The 26467-nt window shown below is 33.3% G+C and overlaps 5 protein-coding genes across 7 annotated transcripts in view; 3 read left to right on the top strand and 2 right to left on the bottom strand.

The window, feature by feature from the left end:
- LOC140059445 (uncharacterized) overlaps positions 1-26467 on the top strand; it is a 146610-nt gene that overhangs the window by 48443 nt on the left and 71700 nt on the right. The window lies entirely within an intron of this gene.
- Positions 1827-4876, top strand: LOC140058946 (uncharacterized). 2 transcript variants are annotated; one of them, XM_072104740.1, is made up of 3 exons: positions 1827-1905; positions 2246-2345; positions 2759-4876. In XM_072104740.1, the coding sequence occupies exons 2-3, from the start codon at positions 2330-2332 to the stop codon at positions 3322-3324; spliced, it is 582 nt and encodes a 193-aa protein (XP_071960841.1). In that variant the 5' UTR covers positions 1827-1905; positions 2246-2329; the 3' UTR covers positions 3325-4876. The 2 variants fall into 2 exon arrangements, with proteins under 2 accessions (XP_071960841.1, XP_071960842.1); XM_072104741.1 differs by lacking the exons at positions 1827-1905; positions 2246-2345 and adding an exon at positions 2431-2497.
- Positions 8887-14713, top strand: LOC140059442 (uncharacterized). Of its 2 annotated transcripts, none has more exons than XM_072105370.1 (3): positions 8887-8923; positions 9298-9871; positions 10773-10891. In XM_072105370.1, exons 2-3 carry the CDS (start codon positions 9352-9354, stop codon positions 10841-10843), a joined length of 591 nt encoding a protein of 196 aa, XP_071961471.1. In that variant the 5' UTR covers positions 8887-8923; positions 9298-9351; the 3' UTR covers positions 10844-10891. The 2 variants fall into 2 exon arrangements, with proteins under 2 accessions (XP_071961471.1, XP_071961470.1); XM_072105369.1 differs by lacking the exons at positions 8887-8923; positions 9298-9871 and adding exons at positions 11447-11551; positions 11678-14713 and having other exon boundaries at positions 10687-10835.
- On the bottom strand, positions 15553-22501 carry LOC140059446 (ADP-ribosylation factor 4). Its single transcript, XM_072105375.1, has 5 exons — positions 22272-22501; positions 21676-21756; positions 21181-21290; positions 17272-17469; positions 15553-16930 (listed from the first exon to the last, which is right to left on the bottom strand). The coding sequence occupies exons 1-5, from the start codon at positions 22336-22338 to the stop codon at positions 16847-16849; spliced, it is 540 nt and encodes a 179-aa protein (XP_071961476.1). The 5' UTR covers positions 22339-22501; the 3' UTR covers positions 15553-16846.
- Positions 22728-26380, bottom strand: LOC140058645 (uncharacterized). Its single transcript, XM_072104338.1, has 4 exons — positions 26285-26380; positions 25621-25801; positions 24738-24942; positions 22728-24163 (listed from the first exon to the last, which is right to left on the bottom strand). The coding sequence occupies exons 2-4, from the start codon at positions 25792-25794 to the stop codon at positions 23583-23585; spliced, it is 960 nt and encodes a 319-aa protein (XP_071960439.1). The 5' UTR covers positions 25795-25801; positions 26285-26380; the 3' UTR covers positions 22728-23582.

The raw sequence follows: 26467 nt of genomic DNA, 5'->3' as shown, positions 1-26467 counted from the left end.
TTTTTTGTGTGTATCATGTAATAACCTCAACAAAAATATCAAGCTATCGGAATATTTTTCTCAATTTTTTCAGAAACTGACCTAGTACGTTATAAAAGAGGTATGTAAATTACAGGTTACTGTAAAAAGTCTTTAAAACAAAGTTATAACCTGTTTAGTTCAGGAAAACACATAAAAATGTGGTATTTTTTGGGAAAAAATTAAGATTGAGGGCGCTGTTCACACAAGTAAAAATACACTTTTTTGCCTGTATCTAATTAAGTTTTAGCCATAATAATTTGAAAATAGTCTTAATTGATAGACAATTAAATTTTCTTTATATATAAAAAAAAACAACTTTATATTAAATACACATAATTCTGATAAATTCATGTGAAGTGCTTAAAATCAGCAAATATAACACATTTTAATATTATAACAAATGCTAGTGATGTTAATAAATTATAAAGTTAGTGATCATAAATAGAATTCTTTTACATTTCTATAAAATGTTGTTATTATACAACATATAAATGTAAATTGTTCGAACCATTTCACAAAAACAACCATTTTACGGCCAATAGTTTTTTGAGATTATAGAAATATGTACTACCAGTACAGGTCAAAGGTCAATAAAAATATTTCGGGTCATTTTCTTGTAAAAGTTCTTATTAGACTGAATAGAAACATATACCTTCAGATTAATTTGAGCCCTATTTAAAGTTTGTCCAACTATTAGTTACGGAGTTATATGATATGTAGGTCAAAGGTCAAATATGCCAAAAATCATACTTCCAGCCATTTTTCGACAAACTTTTCCATTAGAACGAATATTAATATGCATCTCCCAAATAATTTGACACTAAAATTATTTAATTTAATCTTAGCGTTGCAAAGATATGATCATTTTGTTTTCAATGGGTCAAAACATTCAAATTGAGGTCAGAGGTCAAAGATGAATTTTAGAAATTTGACAACATGGGTTTTTATAACCAGCATGATTCAAATATTCATAAAACACAATGTTTACACTTTCCCCATGATCTGCACACGAAGGCACTTTTTTTGACATAGGGATCTGGACTATAGCGGCCATTGTGAATTTATGCTAATTAAGCCACTTCCTGACGTCCGATTTTGGTAAACTTTGAAAATGATGTTCATTTCAACAAGGAGAATGTTAAGAAACATGTTTTCCTTTAGTTCCTAAATTGTTCACATAGTATAATGTCATTTAAGCAGTTATAACATGATATATGACGTCACAACTACCATATGACGTCTTAGGTACGTCAAATGTGAATATGCTAATTAGAATGTTTATTATCACATTTATATCCACTCGTAATGCACTTAGGTGGTCTAAATCCAACCGTTAATGAGATATGGGGCTTCATAAAAGCAAATGGCGGCCATTTTGAATTTATGCTAATTAACCCACTTCCCGATGTCCGATTTTGGTCAACTTTGGGATATAATGTTCATTTGAACCATATTTACCAGACAAAAAAAAAGTTCTGTTGCAATTTGTTCTAGGTTCACCCTATTTTTGATTAATCTTTACTGGACTAATAAGCTGTTGGCGTTTCTACATAAGCTGGAGGTTTTACTACATAGTAATATCGTTAAAAAAATTAAATTAGAATTTGAACTGTATATTTAAGGTTATAGTACATTATTTCTATTCATTCTCCGGAAAATGGCAACTTAACTTTATCGTCCTAAAAAATTTAAGACGACGAAATTTAACGCTAAGCTCCGCCCACTTTGTTAAAGCTCATGCATAATTTATTTATGAGCACCGTCCTGTGGCTTCCCGTCGTATTTCGTAAAGTCCCTAGTGTTTACCGACCGACCGATCGACCAACCAACCAACCGACATAGTGAGCTATAGTATATTTGAATATACACGCATGCCGTATAAAAGTAGGCCTCATTCTAATTATAAGGTTTTTAAGGGTTTCAATTAATAAGATTGTTGAACACCGTATGAGTTCAGGTTGGGACTATTATTATATAATATGCTTTTGTTTTAACAATTTAGCTTGTCCTTATATAAAAAAAGATTCTCAATTCTAATTTTGTTTTGGTTTTTCCCCTTAATAGTTTTCCTATATAACACAGCATATTGTTTTATGAATATGAAGTTCTAATCGCGTTTATGTCACGTACATTTCAACGTCCACAAATGTATATATCCACCCTATTGTCATTATTATTATTATTATTATTGTTATTCTGACATGGTGTCGATTATGACCTTCAGTAATTCAATATAACAACTGCATCAACCGAAATCAATAGAAATAGACTTCTCTTTCCAACGTCGTGTGTGAGCCGAGGCTTAAAAATGAAGAAAGAATCAGGTAATTATGTTTTTAAAATTACTAATTCATGTTGTGTATGGTAGTCGTACACCTATTCAATTTATTCAACTTGACGTGTACGTATACGTGTGTTCGGTTTGCAGTTACAGTTGCCTAGCTCAAAGAAAAACAAATACCTGCGGGTTAATAAAGTAAGAAATATAAAAAATATACGTGAAAGTTCTAACGAAATGGTCTAGGTTAGACATGGACAAATGTAGAGACTTCTAGGTAAAAATGATTAGGTTAAATACGCAATCTGCTTATCATATGTTACGTTTGTACGAAATCTTTTCTCATTACTTTCTTATCTCCCAGAGTTTCTTCTGTATTAATTATGCATTGTATTTTGTGCTTTTATAAATAAAGGAAAAGAAATACACATTATTATCTGCTTTTTTTTTTAAATATAGATTCCTTAATGGTCGTTGCTATTAGTGTCGTTCTTCTAGGTGTCATTTATGCGAACGAATGTCCTGGGAAAGATAAACATATAATACATGAAGCTCAGGATAATAGGTTATCGTGTGAAAAAGAAGAAGAAGATGAAGGGGTTGATAAGTACAAAACAGAAACTAATGATAAACGTATGATACATGAAGCTCAGGATAATAGGTTATCGTGTGAAAAAGAAGAAGAAGATGAAGGGGTTGATAAGTACAAAACAGAAACTAATGATAAACATATAATACATGAAGCTCAGGATAATAGGTTATCGTGTGAAAAAGAAGAAGAAGATGAAGGGGTTGATAAGTACAAAACAGAAACTAATGATAAACGTATGATACATGAAGCTCAGGATAATAGGTTATCGTGTGAAAAAGAAGAAGAAGATGAAGGGGTTGATAAGTACAGAACAGAAACTAATGATAAACATATAATACATGAAGCTCAGGATAATAGGTTATCGTGTGAAAAAGAAGAAGAAGAAGAAGGGGTTGATAAGTACAGAACAGAAACTAATGATAAACGTATGTAACATGAAGCTCAGGATAATATTAAGATAAGGTTTCCACCAATAGAAGAGTTAAAAGACTCGTTAAAGTTGCTGGAGCAGCGCAACCAAAATATTTGGGAATTTAGGAATTCGTTGAGACGCTTTGCTAATGATAACGGTGATAGCGGTTTAACGGATGATACAAAAGAACACATAATAAAGTTTAAAGACACCCTTCAACAGTTAGATCAAGATTTGGGGAAAGCAAAGAGGTCGATTAAACTTCCTGATGATGATAGCGATTTTATCTTAACGGATGATATGAGGAATCAATTAAAGACGCTAGTAGGCTCCGGTAAGCGTCGCGTAAAGCAGATGCGGTCAGAATTTGCTGCTGCTGTTGCTGCTGCTGATGATGATTCTGATGATCATGCTTTTGAACTTCCCAATCTGAGCCACTTAAAGGATATGGAAAAAACAGATCCATTTGCTGCAATGATGGAGTACACGAAGGTGCTAGGAGAGGACATACCGAAAATATTGGCTAAAATAATTAAAGAAAAACATGGTGATTATGATGATGATGATGAATAAGGTTTTAGCTTCTTGTATTCTCATTGATATTATCTTGGATACATTACATTATTTAGTTTTCAGTAATTACCGATCAAGATAAGCAAACTAGCTAATTTTCTATATCTATTTTACTTCCAAACTTAGCACGTCTTTATGTGAATTAATGTTATTTAGAGATACTCTTGTTAATGAGATCCAGTATTATTATAATGTTATTTGACCACTCAAATAGAAATTACCCTTTCAATGTAAAAGAATGGAGCTAAAATATCAAACAAATTTTTAAAACAGGTATTTCAAAAATATTATGAAATTAGATTTATAATAGGATTGATAATGTGTCTTAGTATATATCGTCTTATAGTTTATAACAGTGGGTACATTTGCTTAATTTTATTTAAAGTAATTATTTTAAATCATTTATTGGTTTGGTATTCATTAGAAATAGCACAAGCCTAATAACATTATTTGTGTTTTTATTATATGCCTAACATCCTTATAAATTAATGAATAGAGCTAAAATATAATATTAATCAAACAATTTAAAAATAAAAGGAATACATTTATAATACTAATAAGAGTTGATAATGTCTTTGATTATTTTGACAGTATTTATTTTAAGTCAATTACTGGTTTGGTATTTTTATCTATAAGAAATATAAGTAAGGCGTTTATTTGGTACAGAACTAAATATAGTAATGGTTATCGGTTTAACCCTTTGTCCTATACTACTGTATACACGATGCCATTGAAAAGGAGTGTTATAATGAGTTTCGATCTCCTTGAATATCTACCGTACTGTGTTGCATTTCTTGGTATACTATAATTACATTATTTTCGTTAACCTATACTTGTGTATTTTGTTATCATAATAATGTCGCCCAATTTAATTAAGAAGCTCATTAATTATATATTCAATATGTATTCGTATTGGTTTTAGATTAGATAGGCCTATAATTATTGGTATAATGTAAATTAAATTTGACAGTAATAAACTTGTACTTTCTAATCTATATATTTCTGTTGTATCATTGTCTGTTTTGGCCAAGGCTATCTGTATTCTTGAACGTCCTGGAATAACTAGTCCCAGTACTAAAAGTTAGTCCGTCCTCTTTCAAGACGGGCCATAACTAATTATTTAATTTCACATTATAACATTTTTAAAAGTGAACTATTATAGGCCTAATTCTGTATGCTTTGTATGATAGTTTGGCTGTCGAAAACCGTTGTTGGAATTAGGCCTATTTAACTATTGGCTATACGTATATATTTATATATTGCATTGAAGCTAAATGCAAAGTCATGTAAAGGAAATAAAAACTGTATTTTTAGCGTGGAAAATAAATTTGCTTTTATTGGAATAAAGCCTCATATACAGTTATAATGGGGATGGAATGTGTGACCTGCGGCACTGCAGACACAAGTACAAAAGGATTGATTAAGGTGATGGTGTTTATTGTAAAGTGAGCACGCAATACTATTATATAATTGTAGGTGAATTGATAAACGACGAATGGGCTTACTGTACCATAACAGTCCTTTCAATTTATTTAGTTCACCTAACGTTATTAACTCTACGATATCACGACTCAGTTGTAAAGGAAATATTCCGAAAACGCGTCTGTTTGTTACTAAACACAAAGCACAATGAATAAGTTATTGTTCATTAAAAACAGAAAAATCAACAAGTCAAGTACAAGCCATAGGACAATAACAACGTGTAGGCCTATATAAAATGTGAAATTTGCTGTTCAAATTGCTATTTTGATATTGCTAAAATCCACCAGCCGTTTGTGACTTTCATTTCATGCAACGATAACTAAACTGTTAGAAATATTGCACTTGCCGTTGTTTTCTTAGACGATAAAAATCATATGACAACATCATATGACAAAAGCAGGTCTACGGTTTAATTTTCATCATTATATTACTAATTTAACTAATTATTAATTTAATTCAATATATAATAAAATAAAAATTAGCGTTCGTTCAATAATGGGGCACGCTTCCGCTCCGTGAAACGCAACAAGTTTTGAATACTTTACAGCACTATAAAAAGAGTGTTTAGATCTTAAAACATGTTTAGATATGAACATGTTTAGGTTCTAAATACATTCTAAACATGCAGTCTGTATCCAGCTCAACACACAGTGACGTGTTGATTGTTAAACATGTGGAGCAATATAAAGACACGTTTAGGATTTAAAGGTGTTTAATTTGCCATGCGTGGAGCTCATGTATTGGGCTTTTTTCCAAATCATATGCCCGCAACGCTAAACACGTACCTAAGCATGTTGACTGAACATATTAATGACATGTTGACTGCTAAACGAATAGAGGACAACATGTAGCTATAAACACATTTAGGTTTTAAACACGCTAAAGATGTAACTAGTAGTAATAACACTGTTATTTCCGCATTCCACATTTCTCAGAGACTTTTAGAGGTTTATATTTACAAAACAAATGGTTAAAATCTTTATTTAACTGCCTTTTGTCGAAAAATAATAGTTTAACTTCAAACACGCCAAGGTTGTTTGAATTGGTTTATTGAAAATGTCCACAAAAGTACACACATTCAGAACTACGTTACTGTGGTTATGACGCTGTTTTCGGACTACGCATAGTTATAATAAATAAATACACTTTACACAGTATTGAAAAGGGTGCTGGTATATAGTAGGCCTATTATTATATTAACTGGATAATTTAATAAATATTTGATTACTTTAATTGTTTGCGTTTGATTAAATAAAATATGCATTGTATTTATGGTTCGTTACGTTTTTGTATTGGTTTTAAAATCGATACGTCAACCTGTAAATTACATTTGGCATGTTTAAAAACTAGGACTACTATTCTAATAGACATTGCAAATTCTACATTTTAGAGGTACTGTTGCAAAATGTCAACGAAAACAATAATTATAATGAACAGACATTCATCTTGGTATAACGATTAATTACGTCGTAGGCCTATTAACATTGAAAACTATAACAATGCCTTTGATTAAAAAACAATTTGCTGTCGACGAAAACAAGAACCTTGTTGGATGTAACATACTACTATTGGTATTATAATAACATATTCCATTGAATCCAAGTGCAAAGTCATGCAACAAAACAGTATATTTAGCACCGAAAATATGTTCGCTTTTGTTAGGATTATAAGTTTCCTAAAGTTAGATATAATGGACCTGGAATGTACCACCACAGAAAACACAAAAGCCTTGATTAAGGTGATGGTGTTTATTTTAAAGTGAGCACGCAATACTATTATATATAGTTGTAGTTGAATTGATAAACGACGAATGGACGTACTGTACCATAACAATCCATTCAATTTATTTAGTTCACCTAACGTTATTAAATCTGCAATATCAATAGGCCTACTCAATGCAGAGCAAATACAGTAATTGTGTAGGTTTCGTTGCGTTACTAAACACAATGGATAAGCCTAGCGCCATGGTTTATTGGAAAATGGAAGAAACAAGTTCAAACCAATAAGAATGGAATAAAATATCACTAAATCTGCACATTTCCTAACAAAATCGGCATATTAAATTAAAATAATAATTATAATATTTGTAGGCCTGCGTTAACATAACTATTAAACTACATTATATTATGACGCTGTTACTCATAGTGTATGTATCATACATTACATTGTTATATTTATCGATCTATAACACTGCTTAGATAGAGACGTCACAAAATGACGAAAGACGAATATGGTGGTGGACTGTCTTACTAACAAAGTAGGCCCCATTAAACATACGCTATAAAACAACCCGTAAGCATTAGGCCCTACTTCCATTAAACATTTTAAAATTTATAAACAATTTATATTAGACTGATAGGTATAATAATTAACAGTAAGAGTAATACTGTAATACAAAATAGATGAAGTCGAACACTTCTTAGGGTTTACTACTTATTTACAACTAGGCATAGTAGACTGTTATATGCACTTTATAAACGGTTCTAAAAATAGTGCCACTACACATTTTTTTTACTCCTATCAGGTTAAGGCAGAAATCATGAATAATTATTGAGATTAATTATGACATAAAAAATTAGGAAAATATAAGGGGCGCTAGACAGTTTGCATTATCATAATTACAGTGGATAATTTAGATTAATATTATTGATTTAACCTATTATAATAGGTGTATATTTATGCTTTTTTACGATTTATCCTGTCTTAAATATATATAAAATATTTGAAAATTAGTCACTGGTTAGTTGCAATTTTTGTCGACGTGATCGAAATTCGATTAAGGTGCAATTAAAATTCAAGACTATAGTATAAATCAGTCACTGTAATTTAAACCCCATTTTACCCTCTTTCATCTACAAGTATCACAAAAGTGTATCTATGGAACGCCAAAGAATGTTTAATGTATTCCCTTTATTTTCTTTTTTTTTTTTAAATAACAAGTGATAACATTTCATGGTTGAGTCTATGTCTATTTTTTTAGGAGAAAGACGAGACGATGAAGATGGGTATTAGTTGCCGCTTGAGATCTCCCTCAAATTTGCTTATTTCACATAATGCTTTCTTCAAGCTTCATCCCCTTTATCCTTATCAATACACGTTCTATTTAATTGTTGTTATCGAACACAATGTATAGTTAATATTCACGATAAACATCTATTTAGCGTTTCATACTGGTTCGTGGTCACAAAACGTTCGTTCGTGTGACGTGGACCCGTTTAAATACGCTTCAGTGACATAGAATAATTACTGAATAATATACAACAATACTCTACATACAATCCAACAACGTACTTGTTGTCGATAGACTATTCCTAGTCCTACACAATTTATTTATCACGACAAGTGCATTAATATAATTCAGTCTTGCATGCTGCAAATGGACTCCTCTTTAATTGGGTTTTTAACAACACCAGGAGAAGACACGTTGTTGTACGTTGTAGCACACAATAAGTAGAGAAACTGAGACTTAAAAATGATATGTTACGGTTCAATGTGCAGCAACCATTTTGGAACTTGTCTGTTATTATATTATGTTCTGTATCATCATTGTTAGAAACAGCAACAGGTAAAGTATAAATCAAAAACATTGATCCCTATAAATTCTTAATTTTAGGGAATCATTTATATAAATTCATCAGTCAGTTTACGAATCAGCTGATAAAACTAATTAGGCCTATAATTAGCACAACATTGAGACGATTACAAAACTAAACTGGAGGCATAGTTGTCATGAACGAAGTTAGTAAGGCTGTTATTTCCAATAGCTTACGCTAAGTCAATAAAACTGTGGGTAAATACAATAACATTGAGTGAATATGTCAATAACAATGGTGTATGTGTGATCTTTAATAGTTTGATTTTTAAAGGATTTAAAAGAAACGAAGACATTTTGAAAAAGTTGTCTCCTGTGTTTTTAACTTTGGAACTTAATTTTTATAGCTCTTCGCTAAATAATCTTAACATCATCCAAGAATTGAACAACAAAATATCCAAATGACAGAAAGGTTGAAGATCTTGAAACGTGATCTAAGTAGATGCTACAGAGGTGTGAGGAGGTACCGTTGGTTTAAATGCATCCTATTTGATCACTTAGCTACGGGTGACATTACAAATTCCTCTATCGGACACGATCTATTCAATAAACTCGAAGAAAAAGGTCTCATCTCACCTACTGATATTAACTTACTATTAGAGGTTACGGAACTAAGTAGAGTGGAGCGTGCTAAAGATCTAGTTAGAAGGTACATGATTGACAACGATGTTCAGAATACACTGGATGGACCAAAGTTGTCATATTATCGTAAGCAACTGTATAAAGCCATGAGACAAGTTGATCCAGGTGAATTGCAACAAGTTATTGCTTTCTATGAAATAGCCCAATATAACTACACAAATATTTGGGATGTAATACTTCATCTGGAAGTTGAGAAACAGCTCACAGATGATCTAGATCAAATACAAAGCTTAGCAGGCTGTCTAAATCAAAGAGGAAAAGACATTCTACTTGGTAATGGTATGTATATTATTCTTCAATCTTTAAAAATAGATCACAAAATAAATTATGATGATCTAAAAATGTAACCCCTCCATAATGCTAAATTTAAATGTAAATAGTTTCACTTTATCAGTTATAGTTATCAGTTGTATTTCTACCTTAAAGTGTCAAATTGAGGAATCACAACTGTAATATTATCTAATTCCACGTAAAAGAACAGAAGCCATAAGTACCGCGCAGGCAGTGCTTTTTGTCAAGACACACAATATCACTCAAACCATATATAGGCCTAAATAATGTATGGATATTGAACAACACTAACAAATGTTTCTTTAAAAAACATAAATAAACACATTAAAGATTAAACTCGAATTCTGTTGGTATGGTGTTTAACAGGAAGTAATCTAATCGCGGTCACGTTAAATAATCGTCTTTTCATCGCCAATTTAGTATGATTACATATCGTGTTTTTTGTTTCAGATTTTCAATTTTAAACAATTTCGTTTTACATTAGGGCGGAATGTTTTTGTTTGTATATTTCTTGAAAATCAAGTAGCAGATAGTTTTTTAATTTTTAATCACAATTAAATGTGATGTTGCTTTCTTTAAAGTATACAATTCATGAAATAAAAGGGAAAGTAAGTGAGGAGTTTGTGTAGGCCTATATAGATAAACATACAAAATGCACGAATGAAAACATTTCTGTAATGTGAACCACTCTTTTTACATTTGAGTAATTTACTACAAATATATGAAGTATTACTGTATAATAATATATGAATTATTATTGTATATTTATTTTTGATTGAATAGACCTGTTGTATAGGCCCTTACTTAGTTGATGGTCTTACCTTTACTTACATGTCAATATCTTATGGGGATTGTTTGCAAAGTTTAAACAAAAATACTTATACTTCAGAACGACAGGAACAAGTGCAGGTGAGAGAGAGAGGAACACAGGAACAACCAACAAGTATTTTTGGTGCGTAGCCTTACTGTTATTAGGAATCTTAAATAATTACATAATTACATTTTGTGATAGATGTATGATACACAATACAACATGAGCTACATGTACCAGTAATTATCGTATAATTTAATGATGATATTGACCTGTAGGTGGCGCAAACCTTTAAAATAAATCATTGGCGGTATTTTTTCATAACCACTTCATCATCTTGGAAACAACTGGTCACAGAGAATGATCTATGGTGTCACAACAGACACTAAAATAATAGTACTGTATTGGTTATGAGTAAATGACGTTCTTTGTGTAAATGACGTCATGAAATAATGACGTCATTTGTATTTGAATTTTATTACGTATTGTAATTTTATTTCTTACCTACATGTAACCGGAAATATAAATGTAAACCAACTACACGTATCGGTAAGCATAAAGAATATCGTAAATGTGTATTAATGAATTTATAATGTAACAGATGTTATGCAATGTATTCAAAAGCCTCGTTTAATACATTTTTTTCTTTCCTATAACTAATAATAATAAAAAAAGAAAAAGTAATCATCAAATAAACTTAAACCGTGCATGCTCTTCAGCAATCCTGAAATATACCTTAAATTTGTTTTTAGCTTTAGCGATGGTCTTTGCATTTAGTGTTGTCATCTTAGCCGTCATACTCTCATACTTATTCCACGTTTTTGCGAACAAATTTTCAGATTATGAATTCACAGAAGGTAATGTTTATTATTAATTTTCTATTATGAAATTAGTATTTAATAGCCGCTACCTAACATTGAAATTTGAAAGAAGAAATGTTCCTGTTCGGTTTATACTTTCATATAATATTGTCTTCATTTCAGATGAGCTTATTCGAAACTTCATAACAGAAGAACAGAAAAAAAAATTCGAAGACCCACTTATAAGACCACCAACGTTCAGAGAAGATAAATATCATAATATTTCACAAATCTTTACCGATCCAGAACTATATATCATCAGTACACAAAAGGGAGAACAAAAGCACACATCTTTACTAGAATTATTGAATATTATAAAGTCCAGAGACTCATGTAAGGTATTGATTACTGGAAATGGGGGAATTGGTAAGACAACATTACTTAAATATATATCTTATAACTGGGCGACAAATTCTGATACTACGTTTGCTGATAAAATATTATTTTTCGTAAACCTCAGAGACATCAAAGAAGGACAAACAATCACAGATACAACAGTTGATGAAGTTGACCTAAAACGTTTTCGTAAAAAAACAGGTCTCCATATTAATAAAACAATTATAAAAATGTTTATAGAGGATCACGACAGAGAATTAGTTTTTCTGATAGATGGATTAGATGAGTTAAATTCTGGAGTTGATATTCCAATGATCTTAAAAAGTAAAGAACTGGAAGAGAGTACAGTTATTCTTACTTCACGACCGGGTTTTACTGAAAGTTTACATAAATATTATGACATACGTGTAAAAGTAGAAGGATTTGACATAAAGAACATAAAACCATATATCAAGAGGTATTTCAAATCTATTGGACAGTCTAAAATGGGTCAGTTATTGATTAGTGAATTTAATCTTGATTCAGATGATGTAACTAGTTGGGGCGGTAATCATAAATACATATTTGAACTATTTTCATCTCCTTTCCTTTTACTTAAAATGTGTGTTGTGTGGGAACACCAGCAAATGATTCCCAAAAATCTTGAACATTTGTTTAAAGAAATTTTCCGCACGATTTTAAATCAGTACATTAATAGAAGGGATGAACCTACTACAAAGGCAATAACAGACTTTGACAACATTCCCACAGATTATAAAAACGCAATTATAATATTAGGAGAAATTAGTTACATTGGTTTAAAACGAATTTTACTTCATTTTACTAAAACTGAAGTAAACACTCTAGTTAAAAATGAAACTTTAGTTGACTTAGCACTAAAATTAGGATTTGTTTACAAAGATACTTCTACTGTTCAGGATAGTTTTTTGGAGACTTACCGAAGTCCACATAGGTTATTGTCAGAGGCACTCGCTGGATATTACTTGTCTAATAAAATTGAGACTTTAGATCCATTAGAATGCGAGATAATAAGGCTTCACCCACTTTTACCAATAGTAACAGTTTTCACTATTAGTTTTCTAGGTCCCAATGCAGACAAACTCATGAAACACTGGTTGGTAAATAGGGCCTCTAATTATTATTCCTTTTCCAAATATTTCACATATGTAAATCCAAAATACCAAAAAAAAGTATTAACATTACTGGATAAACAAATCTCTCCACAAATGAAAATGGACGTTAAAGATTTAAGGGATTCATTTAGAACATTTGTTTGCAACGACAATTTGCATTTAATAGAATTACTAAATATATTTCGTAATAGACTTAGAAAAGATAGTAATAACATAACAAGAATGATATCGTCAAGTATGATGGAGTATAATAAACATTGTGAATGTATGTGTAGCATTATAGCTCACTATTCAATAATATTACAATTATATAATGCTGATACCATACAAGCAGACCTAACCCAATATAATCGGGATGGATATTTGATTAAACTAATTGAAAAACATGGTGATGAGGCCCTTGAGATTCTCTCTTTTGAATGGAAGAAATATAATGTAGGCAAAGAAATACGTTCTTTTATGTTTATTGAAGATGATTCACGCTTTTTATATAGGCGCCATACTGGCTCACGCATGTGCAAATTATTTCAAAACTTTCCAAACCTAAGCCTACTATTGATACGTTTTTCGAGAGACTCAAAGGGTGCATCACACAGTTCACTTATTAACTCAATGCTAACAGAATGTAAACACAGTAAAACATTTGTTAACTTGCGGTGGTTTCTTCTTGGGAACAATAATTTGTCAAACATCAACGGAGCTTTATTAGGTCATTTTTTAAATGTTTATAAAGACTTAGAAATGTTTGATTTAAGTAATTGCTCTTTATCAAGCGCCGAAATAGTTGATATGCTGAATGAAGTAGATATAAGCTATTTAGAGTCAAAAGAGAATTTTATCAATTTAGAGAACAATGATCTTTCAAATCTTGATAGTAATTTACTTGCGAATCTTATCAATTCATTAATTATATCTGATGTAAATGATACACTTTATGGATTTTCTTGGTTTCTTCATTCTTTATCCGCCCAACAATTACACGATCTGTTAATATCACCTAAGCGTTACAGATTTAAATGGAAATTTCTTAATTTAGATTTTGTCGACCTATCATCAATCAACGGAAGTACACTAGCTAATATATTTATTAAATTCCCAAACTTAAAACGCCTTTCTATGAATTACTGTAAATTAGTAAATTATAATGTTATAGACTTGCTAAAAGGATATTCTGGAAAGGGAATCAAAGTTGATTTAATATCTCTTGATGGAAATTACTTGTATGATATTCATGATAAATTATTATTCAAATCAATGGTTATCACACAAACAAACAGTAGTATAACATTGAAAGGACAGTCATTGGACCTTAGGCCTTATCACAGTTGTATAATACAAAAACGAAATAAACATCGACTGAACTTGTTTTTAGAAAGTTCTATATATAATCACAAAATAGCGTTCTTAAGTCTGATAACATGTTATTATCTTCTTTTATATATATTACATAACCGAGGATACATTCGATTTTATCATTTCATTTATTTGATTAGTCTTAGTTTATTTATTAAATGTATGTGTATATTGTTTGCAGTTCTTCTAGGCCTAAGCAAGGAGTTATAAAATAATTAATTTACAACTCCCTGGCCTAAGTTAACTTGATTAATACATGGAGAGAAAACTTATTTTTCCATGATTAATTTTTACCAGGGAGTAACTCCATGTACATTTAGATTTATTATTTTCGTTTATGCCCAATGGCTTATTTATAGCTGTTTACGATATTTGATTAAACTAATTGTTTTTTTCTCTATTTCTGTTTGTAGTCGTTTTTGTGTCTTTACATCTCTTAAGTATTGATACTTTACTTCTTACTCACTACAGTCACTAAAAGCTAAACGATAAAATGTGTCTAGGCCTAGCAGTTATACATCAACAAGAAAAATAAACAAATGCGCCGCTTACCGTGTGATTGAGTACTTCCTGGCTTGACAAAGGTCGGGCCTAGATTTCTTATGTAAACACATCTCAGACACGTGGGCTGGAACGCCATCAACATAAAATACATCTGTTGAAGAGAGAATGCAAATGAGCTTACTCAAGCGTGAACACAGCAATATAGGTGGCAGCAAACTCACATTACGAATGAAATTTGAATATAAATTGTGTAGTATCATGGAGAAATAACTTATTTCTCCATGGTAGTATTTAACATTTTCCAAAATTAAATTCTCAAATAAACAGTGACTATTTCAGATATTTATTGATTTAAAATTATATTAACTTGTACAATTTGGTAAATACAATGTTGGTCGTTTATTCACGACACTGGAAAAGTGTGCCATACTCCTTCCGCTCAAAATAAAGACTGCTACAACTCGGTCAGATTTAAATTTAATTACAGAACATTGGGAAACATCGGTGATAACGCGAAGTATATATTATATTAAAAATGTGTATAATTAAAATGCAATGCTGTAAATGAAAATTCGTGATACTATTTTATAAATAAGAAATTCCAACTTTCTTAAATGAAATGATTCACTGTGAGCATAATGTGTACAGAAAACTAAGCAACAAAATATCGAATTTTATTTTCAATTATTTATTCTGTTATTGAGATGATATAACTAGAGCTTGAAAAGAAGATTATATAATTGTTATGTAATTAATATACAGAAAAATAATTTCAACAAGTAACTAAATTTGGGGTAAGAACAGTTTAGCATTATTGAATAAATTGAGGTAAATAAATAGCAAATGCATATACATGATAGAGTAGTTCACAGCTGGTGTCAATAACTGTTTTTTTTTTTATCAATACTGCTAAAATGTTTTGTAGTGGTTTAAAATCTAAGGGTTACATGTTTTTTTTCCTCAATAAAGGTCTTCAAATTAAAAAGTGGTGGGGAATATATAAATTTATATATAAAATGTTGTAAATATTAATATTATTATCAATTTTATATACGTACTATTAGGAATATTAATATTTAATAATTATGTATCAACATACTATTATTTATTATAGAAAGGTTTCTGCATACAAAATTCAAGATAAAATATTTAAAGTGAGCCCTCTATAGACAACAGTCAAAAAGTCTACCAACAAAAATTAACACTAAATGAAAGTACAAACTACAATGGTTAAATAATGTAAAAAATACAATATTTTTGGGAATTTTTGGAATATTAACATTTGCTTTTATTTAAATCGCATCACTATTTCAACATTTACAGAGCGGACATCAATAAAACAGGACAAAATCTTAAAACAATCATGGGCATGGCTAGGATGCAATCATGGGCGCGGCCAAGATGCACTCATGGGCGTGGCTAGGATGCAATCATGGGCGTCGCCAGAATTTTTAAAAGGGGATAAAAATGAAAATCGTGTTTGGGTTTGAGATTCCTGAAAAATGTCTTAATAAATAGCATGCAGAAATTGAATACGCTGTACACGAACATCAACATATTTTCTGTATTCTTCAATTCACTTGAATAAGACAAAATATGAATATCTTTATGTTTTGAGAACATTACAGGGCTGTTTCAACCCAACCCACTTTGGCGGCACCTGTGTAAATTCATCCTTAATACATTCATTACAAATTTTAGCAGATAATCTTGTATTTATATATATATATATATTATAGCATAAAGAAAATAAACCCAACCCAAAATAAAAAAAACATCAAGTTAATACAAAAACGTTTGAATAAAAAGACAATGTATTCAAGTCATGAAGCTACAGTATTATAATTGTCTTTTTTCAGTAATATTGTCTTAATATTTCTGTTTTGTGTTTCGTTCTTTTGAGGATAACACTCGATGAGAAACAAAACATGTGCTTAAACGCCGTCAGCCAACTTTCGGGTCTTCTTTATGTCGCCATTTTGTTTGACAGCCAATCAAGACCTTCGTAAAGTCCGGTGCCGTTTGTTGCACACGCACTTTGGACGTACCACTGAAAAAAAAGAAGACAACTTTAGAAAGTGTTTAAAATGATATGGTTCTCTTAGCCTGGATTAAGCATACCATCATACAGTACTATATCACTATACCAAAATGGTTGATATAACCTAAATTTCAAGTGCCTTGGATTTTATGTACACATTAAATGACCCACACATTTTTGGCAACTTAATACGTCAAATAATGCATTGTTTTCTGTGCAATTTCCGTTCCTTAAAAGTGTGTACTTTTCTAGGCCTAGTGGGCGAACTTAAGGTCAATTTGGAATTTACGGATCCTTTGTCTGGTGAGGTAAGTAGGTCTACAGTTAACAAACTAAAAAAGAAAACATACTTCTCTGCCTTTTAAACTGGTAAGTCCAAGTCTTTCTGTAATTTCCGATATTGAAAAGGCGTTCGGTAGATCCTGCTTATTGGCAAATACTAGAACAATTGCGTCTCTTAATTCGTCCTCATTCAGCATCCTTGTTAACTCCTCGTTAGCTTCCTCTATCCTTTCCCTATCGTTGCTATCAACTACAAAAATGAGACCCTGCAAAACAGACAGTATATAATATAGTGAAAGTATAGAAATGAATAATTAAGGTAACTAGATGGTACGCTCGCTTCGCTCGCGTACCATCTAGGTCGTGCCCACAGATGGTTCTCGAATACATAATAATTTCAGCGTTAAAAAACTGGCGATTTCAAATGTACGTACCGCAGGACAGTAATACATGTCGTTTACAGGAACGAATAAATAGACACTGTGATTTATGTACTGAACTAAAATTATTAGCACCCTGGGAATTACTTCCGAAAGAGAAACTTGTCACAAAATGAGACCAATTGTTTAAGTCAAATTTAAACAAACTTAATTTGTGTTTTTTATGTAACATTAGGGTTGAGGGATGGGAAAGAGGATGGGTGCAAAGAGGAACAATTTTTAAATATATTCTTTATCCATGTAGTAACGAAATATTAATTGTTTTCATGTTTTACAAATAATATACCACTAAACACAGTAAAACATTGCGATGTAATACTTTGTTGAAACTATCACCGTCCTAGTCGATTGAAATAGTATAGTACATGTAACGATACATCACTACGACGTGTATAATATGTAATAATAATGTAAAACAATTTGTGAAAACCACCCCTATTCGTGGCAAATCATAAATTGGATTTAATCGTCAATAAATATTAAATCATCTAACTCAACTTAATTAGTTGGCCTAATGGTTTTCAATTGTTTCTTAGAGCCAATTCATACTTAAGTTGGTTCCTAACCCTACCCACCAAAGTTGTTCTGCGTTTAGGGCATGTGATGCACCATAGGCCTATCCTCTACTGGCTTTACAACGCTACTCATGCCAGTGAGGGAAGGGTGATGATGTCACGTGGGTGGTTTAACTGCAATAATAAAGATTTGTACATAATATACGGCGACTGAAAACGCTAGCTCATTATCCGTTAGAAAAAATCTATATCCAACCTCTGCAGCACAGATTAAAACAAAAATGGATCGAATTTCTGTTATGAGTATACAGTACCTGCCTTTACGACGCCTGAGGGAATAGACACTTGTGGAACAGAGATTGGAATGTTCCATTCATTTCAAATCAATACATTTGCATAAACGTATATTAAATCTATCAAAATAGTATTTTTTTAAGAAAATCGGCCTGTCTTCAACATTATGATACTGTACTCGAGCTGTTCAACCGGTTTTCAGCTATTAAAAACAATTATCGTAGGAGGAGATAGGAAAATGCGAAGCCTCCTCGCATTTTTGTGGCGGGTATTTTTCAAGACGGACATCCATTAGACAGTGTATACCACGATCGGAAAACACCCCTATTTGGGGCAAATCGTTGAACCTAAATTCGTTTTAATCGTCAATAACTAATTATCTAACTTAATTTAATTAGTAAACAGGGTTACATCAGGTGGTTAAAATCAGTACCGAAAGTACGAACCAACTTTATATACCATCGAGTAAAAATTCTAAAAGTAAGGCGCGATTCACCGAATTTTGCCCTTACGTAAATTTATATATAGATACAGTAGCTTATATATATACATAAATAAATTGCAAGCGCGAAGCTGGGGAGGGGACCACTAATGATGAGGGGATGATGAATGTCTATAGCCTGGCAAGCTGGGGAGGGGACCACTAATGATGAGGGGATGATGAATGTTTATAGCCTGGCAAGCTGGGGAGGGGACCACTAATGATGAGGGGATGATGAATGTCTATAGCCTGGCAAGCTGGGGAGGGGACCACTAATGATGAGGGGATGATGAATGTCTATAGCCTGGCAAGCTGGGGAGGGGACCACTAATGATGAGGGGATGATGAATGTCTATAGCCTGGCAAGCTGGAGAGGGGACCACTAATGATGAGGGGATGATGAATGTCTATAGCCTGGCAAGCTGGGGAGGGGACCACTAATGATGAGGGGATGATGAATGTCTATAGCCTGGCAAGCTGGAGAGGGGACCACTAATGATGAGGGGATGATGAATGTCTATAGCCTGGCAAGCTGGAGAGGGGACCACTAATGATGAGGGGATGATGAATGTCTATAGCCTGGCAAGCTGGAGAGGGGACCACTAATGATGAGCTTGAGGGGATGATGAATGTCTATAGCCTGGCAAGCTGGGGAGGGGACCACTAATGATGAGGGGATGATGAATGTCTATAGCCTGGCAAGCTGGGAAGGGGACCACTAATGATGAGGGGATGATGAATGTCTATAGCCTGGCAAGCTGGAGAGGGGACCACTAATGATGAGGGGATGATGAATGTCTATAGCCTGGCAAGCTGGAGAGGGGACCACTAATGATGAGGGGATGATGAATGTCTATAGCCTGGCAAGCTGGGAAGGGGACCACTAATGATGAGGGGATGATGAATGTCTATAGCCTGGCAAGCTGGGGAGGGGACCACTAATGATGAGGGGATGATGAATGTCTATAGCCTGGCAAGCTGGGAAGGGGACCACTAATGATGAGGGGATGATGAATGTCTATAGCCTGGCAAGCTGGGGAGGGGACCACTAATGATGAGGGGATGATGAATGTCTATAGCCTGGCAAGCTGGGAAGGGGACCACTAATGATGAGGGGATGATGAATGTCTATAGCCTGGCAAGCTGGAGAGGGGACCACTAATGATGAGGGGATGATGAATGTCTATAGCCTGGCAAGCTGGGGAGGGGACCACTAATGATGAGGGGATGATGAATGTCTATAGCCTGGCAAGCTGGGAAGGGGACCACTAATGATGAGGGGATGATGAATGTCTATAGCCTGGCAAGCTGGGGAGGGGACCACTAATGATGAGGGGATGATGAATGTCTATAGCCTGGCAAGCTGGGGAGGGGACCACTAATGATGAGGGGATGATGAATGTCTATAGCCTGGCAAGCTGGGAAGGGGACCACTAATGATGAGGGGATGATGAATGTCTATAGCCTGGCAAGCTGGAGAGGGGACCACTAATGATGAGGGGATGATGAATGTCTATAGCCTGGCAAGCTGGGGAGGGGACCACTAATGATGAGGGGATGATGAATGTCTATAGCCTGGCAAGCTGGGGAGGGGGCCACTAATGATGAGGGGATGATGAATGTCTATAGCCTGGCAAGCTGGGGAGGGGACCACTAATGATGAGGGGATGATGAATGTCTATAGCCTGGCAAGCTGGAGAGGGGACCACTAATGATGAGGGGATGATGAATGTCTATAGCCTGGCAAGCTGGGGAGGGGACCACTAATGATGAGGGGATGATGAATGTCTATAGCCTGGCAAGCTGGGGAGGGGACCACTAATGATGAGGGGATGATGAATGTCTATAGCCTGGCAAGCTGGGGAGGGGACCACTAATGATGAGGGGATGATGAATGTCTATAGCCTGGCAGCTTCATTCGTCTATCAGCGGAAAATTACTTCCATTTATTGTCATTTACTTAAAATATATATAGAAATTCATTTTTACCCCTTCTGTAAAAATGGTGGCTATAGGCTTGAATAACTTAGTGCATTTCAAAACATTTTAGTACTGTTGTAATAGAGAAAATATAGGAGGTGGGATTAACAACAGAGGTAATGATGGGTAGTACAGTACAGTAGAACAAATAACATGGCTACTTTTAGATATCCCAAGGCTTCAGCGCGTGCTGAAATAAAACTGGGTTTCCCTGCCTTAGATCACTTACTGTATTTCTCAAGACTAAATACTTTATTAAAATCTTACTTGTGTATTTTGAAAGTAATGTCTCCAGAGTGGTCTAATTTTATCCTGACCGCCGACGTCCCATACAGTGAAACTTATATTCTTGTATTCTACGGTTTCAACATTAAATCCTGAATGATGGAAAAAAATAAATAAAAATATATACCCATTGGAAGAATACAAAATACAGTCTTATACATGGTAATGAGTTTAGGGGAAAGCAAAACACTACCATTGATTGATTGATTGAGTATTCTTTATTTTCCACATAAAATTCATAAAAATATCAAAAGAAGATAATATTAATAAAGTACAATAAAGTGTGAAAAACAGGATAACCACAAGAAGCACAGCTTTTAATCTGTGGCACCCATAACTTAAAATGGCACCGATTAGCACACCAAAAGATAGTCAGTCAGTGGTAGTACTTGTTTGTGTCTGAAGGATAGGGTAATAAATAGTAGAAGGACAAGGAATTCAACTAATTTTAACTCGCTAGTAAAATAAAATACTTGCCAATTGTTGGAATGGTGGTGACAATTTCTCCAAGTTTCAGTTTGTAAAGGATTGTGGTTTTTCCAGCTGCATCAAGTCCAACTTGAAATAAAAATTATAATATTAAATTATTTGATGCCTTTATATAAATACAACTTTATCCATTCATTGTTTCTTGTACGCTGTATAAAAGGTATCTTACACTGTCCAGAATGTATTTTTATGGTACAAATATATAGTATTTGTAGGCCTATTTAATAGTATTTACAGCTGGACTATAGAAAATGCAGTAGTGGTTTCGCAATAACCGAATAATAACCACTTTTCTAAAACCATATAATTATAAATTATAATAAAAATAGAAATAGGCCTATAGTAGTAGGTCCGTGCTAAAATAAATCCCCTCTCTATCTGTTCTGCCCTACTACTACTACTGGCCGTGGTCAATTTTGTAAATGAAAATAATAATAGGCCTCGGCCTAGTTGTTCCTCCGACTATTGAGCCTACGCCAGAGTTTAAAACCCCACGCCGTATCACCCTTTCTTCTACCAGCCTCCTCCGTACAAATAACGAATTACACAACAGAACAGGTAACAACAGCCTACGATTTCCTTACCCATCAATATCCTCATTTGTTTTTTGCCAAATAGCCGATTAAATAAACCTGAAACGGTTAACCCCATGTTGATATTTATTAGTTAGAGTTGATATACAATCTTCAAAAAACGCTAATTATGGTTGATTTCTGTACAATATACAATATAAACACTTATTCAATCCTCTCTGCCACGTCAGTCAAGCCAAGTTGGCGTACACCACATCAACGACGACACACAAAAACCGGCCGGGTGTCACACCGTTAATTTTCCTGTTCGCTCGAGTTTTCCGAAAGAGTGCGGTAAGATGACGTCATAATTTCAAATCATGAAAATGGCTTTTAAAACATAATTTTAGTACAAAATATATCGATAGAGAAAATCAAATCGATTTTTACCGCAATTTCTTGAAGCCGAATTAAAAAAAAGAAATTTTTTTTTATATACCTTCCAAAAAAAAGAGACAGGAAACAAAAAAACCATACTAACAAAAACACATATTTATTGTCCAGACCCTCCTACAGGGCCACACCCCTGTCGAGGTTTATTTACTATCATTAAGAAATATAAATAATATCTTTATGCTACCATACAACACAAATTAAATACCTAACCATCCAATTTGGGACCAACCAATAACTGTCTAATTCCTACCTCAACCTCAAATTACTATAGGCCCTATTATTGCATAAGATACACATACTTCATTGCATTCCATATGTTATACACACATAAATGAAATTGAGGGAGACTGCTTACAGTATACAGTCTATTATAAGGTACAAGGTCTGTCAATAAACAAATACATACAAATGGTGGGCTTTTCACCAAGTATGGGATACACTATTTCTTACTGTAATTTTTGTTTCAAAGTACTGTATACATGATTCAAAGGTAACAGCAAACCTAAGCAGGGCCACTCATTAAAGGGACAGTTTGTTTGGTCCTCAAGCTGTCCCCTTAATAGAGTTACAAACTAAGTCACTATTGCATCTATACTACATTGCATAGATTAAAATTAATCAACTTTAAATTACTAATTAAAGCTGCTTCTAATTTATATAATTAAGTACTTAGTACTTATTAGTTATCCATTACTTTTTTAAACCAAATTAATCAAAAATGTGGTTAAAACATTCTAAAAAAAATCAAAGTACTGTTAATATTGATTATCTATGATCAGAATAATTGTAAAATAAATCATAAAACCTGTAGGGCTACTTCTTTTTACTGCAGTATTCATTTTACTGGAGTAACACATCAAGAATCAAGTACTATATGGCCATAATAAATAGTAAAGTGAATTTCTAATTTTTCACACAATTATTTTTTTACAGAAGGACACATGAGAATAATGCAAATGTTATGAGCCATGTGACATACTCATTAGCATTACTTGCACCTGTGTCATCTTTAACTTCACAAAGTTGCAAGGCTCCTTTGGACACACAAGTATTTTCTACGTCAGTCGTAAGAACCGACACAGAATATGGATGATTTTCAGCGTATTGGCACGGCCCACACGTGCTATTGTCTGTGCAGTGTTCTTGTGGCGTACACCAACCATACACCCCGATAAAGTAGTGCCCGGCATAAAATTCCTTGTCGTCGGGATGAAGATAAACGCTACGTCTTTCGATAGAGGCTAATTTCCAAGCATGGTCTTTGATGGTTGGGTTGACGATGGAGCGCGAGACTAACAACTCCGGCCAAGCGTAACTGGTAGGACATTCTTCTGGGTCAATACAGTTCTCTAATTTCACCTCAATATATTGACATGTTGTTGGAACACAGAATCGATAATATGTATAATCGTTTGCAGAAATGTTAGCATTTTTTTTCCCGTCTACTACGATTTCATCACTTGGGTGTTCAGTTTCAACAGACTGAACCAGCAGAGTGAACTTTGCATCTTCAAAATATAAAGCAGTTATTTTTTATATCATATGAATATATATACGGAAGTGAGAATGATAGAATATATTACAGGAAACATATGTTTCTTAAATTAACATATAACAAAAGCCTTTTACAGAAGTTTTGGAAACATCATCCACTGAATCTTGTTGTTATTATTAGGCTAAGTTCGCTCCATACAAAATAACTGGTATTATTAGAATACACCAGACACACACACAAGCATTGCTTTAGATGTCCAATATCAAGGTCAAATATTATATTAATGCTTCTTTTATCGGTGCAAGGAGGCCCATCTGCGACCCAAAGTATATTGAGTGCAGCCTCTTTGTGGGACTCTGCTTATCCCACAAAGCACTAAAATTACTTGGAGATTTTTTTTAACAACATGTCAGCTATGGGCCCCCAGGCTACTAACTTTCTTTTTTCGGTTGAACACAACTTTGTCACAGACACAACCCCGCCCCCCCCCCCCCACCTTTCTACCTATTTCTCACCAACATGTGGTATAGGGTATCGCCAACTTAGCGCCCTCTAGATAATTCAAACTCAATACAGTCAATCATTACCTGTGAATCCAGTTGGTACATCTGTTCCACAGTAGGCATGTGTACCAATATAGAAGGTACCAATGGAAAACTCTGGATCCCAACTGGAAATGGTCAGACTCTCCGACCCCCAGTTATACGATGTCCATGCTAGGCTCATCTCATCAGGAAATTTTGTGTTGCCGCGGGACACATACAAGTTTGGTTCTCCTTCTAGAACATCGAGCTATTATATAAAAATGGTTAAATAAAATGTTTAAACTGTTATTTATGTAATAATAATATACCACATTTATATAGCCCCCTTTTCATGACAAAACATGCTCAAAGGCGCTATCATTTTACATAGTAGTAAATGTATATTTCTTAAATTTCATTTAGACTCTTGTTGTTGAAGAAATTTAAAGCTGGTTGAAAAGAAAGTAGTCAGCCGTAATATTCAGGCATGGACAACTACATTGTTAGATATAATGCAGGAATAGCAAGCCACAATAGCAAGAATATGAATAGAGATTTGCATGAAACAGCAATTCACTCTATTTTTTGAATCAGTGTTTTTGAAGTTGCTTTGTTTTATAACTTCACAATAAAAAAGTTTAAAGAGAGCAAGGACATGCTTCTGTTAACAAGAAAATACTTTTAAAATTAAACTGTTTCATCCTCATTCAAATCTATGTAATTTTGTTATAAAAATATCATCCAAATTTATTAAATTATCAAAATTGCTGTATAAATGATTTTGCATAATTGCCTGTTTTTATTGAATTTTATATATATAATAATATAGAGATATTATAGTGAATAGTAATAATAGTAGATTACAAATTTAATGAAGAATTATTTAACTTTATTTGATCATTCTCTTGAGAATAATGCATCATTTATAAAACAGAAAAAAACGTACATTTATCCTGAGATCTTTGCAAGGGTCCGTGACTTCTATAGAGTAGTACGTATATTGATTGCATGGTACGGTTTGTGGAGCTGTCGTGGTGCCCAGGGTTAGAGGAATGTGGGTTGCTCCAAAAGCCTCACAGACCAGGCAGAACAACAGCATCAACTTGCAGACTATATCCATTCTGCTGCTGAAATAAATAAAAAAAAATCGGATTAAAAAAGCACAGACGAGATGAATAACGTACTACTACTCTACTGATAGAAGATGATAGGTCTACTAGTATAATTAATAGTAATAATTAATTAATACTAGGGGGGGGGGGGGGGGGTAACTGCACCAAGGGAATATAAGAATTATATTTATAAGGAAACAAATTATTTATCAGAACAGATTGTAATCTGACCTACCTATGCTAAGTATAATATAAAACATTCCTGTTCGCTATTCATTGATAAAACCATTGTAGGGTAATCCCCTATTGTGAGGTTCGCTAGCCTGGACGACGATCCGAGCTGCAAATTAAAATACGCCTAAAATATCCAGCCTAGCTAGTAGCTAGCCTAGGCTTGAGGCCTGCTAAATATGTACAGTACATTATTTTGTTATGCCATGATGCTAATAATGATTATAATTAATATTATTTACCTTTTTAAAATAATATATTACATACCTCGCTTCTGTTTTTTATCGCACGTTTGTTGAAAAACTTCCTTCTCTCGCTGAAGATACAAACTAAATGACGTAAGCCGGCCTGCATATTACACCATGTGCGCGGCATCGTTATTTGATCTCCAACTGTGTGCAGGTCATTGACCTACATTCCTGGTTCCCTGGTACGTTTCGATTGCGCGCG

The sequence above is a fragment of the Antedon mediterranea genome, chromosome 9 (genome assembly GCF_964355755.1).
Source record: "Antedon mediterranea chromosome 9, ecAntMedi1.1, whole genome shotgun sequence".
Taxonomy (NCBI): Eukaryota; Metazoa; Echinodermata; class Crinoidea; order Comatulida; family Antedonidae; genus Antedon; species Antedon mediterranea.
Note: the sequence above shows the minus strand (reverse complement) of the source record. Positions and strands in the feature narration are given on the sequence as shown.

Excerpts from the sequence above, each read along its gene's own strand:
- LOC140059442 (XM_072105369.1), top strand. The coding sequence starts at position 10,715 with ATGTCAATATCTTATGGGGATTGTTTGCAAAGTTTAAACAAAAATACT. Across the intron at positions 10,836-11,446 it reads ACAACCAACAAGTATTTTTG|CTTTAGCGATGGTCTTTGCA; the intron begins GTGCGTAGCCTT and ends ATTTGTTTTTAG. Across the intron at positions 11,552-11,677 it reads AGATTATGAATTCACAGAAG|ATGAGCTTATTCGAAACTTC; the intron begins GTAATGTTTATT and ends TCTTCATTTCAG.
- LOC140058645 (XM_072104338.1), bottom strand. The coding sequence starts at position 25,794 with ATGGATATAGTCTGCAAGTTGATGCTGTTGTTCTGCCTGGTCTGTGAG. Across the intron at positions 24,943-25,620 it reads GCAAAGATCTCAGGATAAAT|CTCGATGTTCTAGAAGGAGA; the intron begins GTACGTTTTTTT and ends TTTATATAATAG. Across the intron at positions 24,164-24,737 it reads TGTACCAACTGGATTCACAG|ATGCAAAGTTCACTCTGCTG; the intron begins GTAATGATTGAC and ends TATATTTTGAAG.
- LOC140059446 (XM_072105375.1), bottom strand. The coding sequence starts at position 22,338 with ATGGGGTTAACCGTTTCAGGTTTATTTAATCGGCTATTTGGCAAAAAA. Across the intron at positions 21,757-22,271 it reads ACAAATGAGGATATTGATGG|TTGGACTTGATGCAGCTGGA; the intron begins GTAAGGAAATCG and ends TTTTATTTCAAG. Across the intron at positions 17,470-21,180 it reads ATTACTTTCAAAATACACAA|GGTCTCATTTTTGTAGTTGA; the intron begins GTAAGATTTTAA and ends TCTGTTTTGCAG.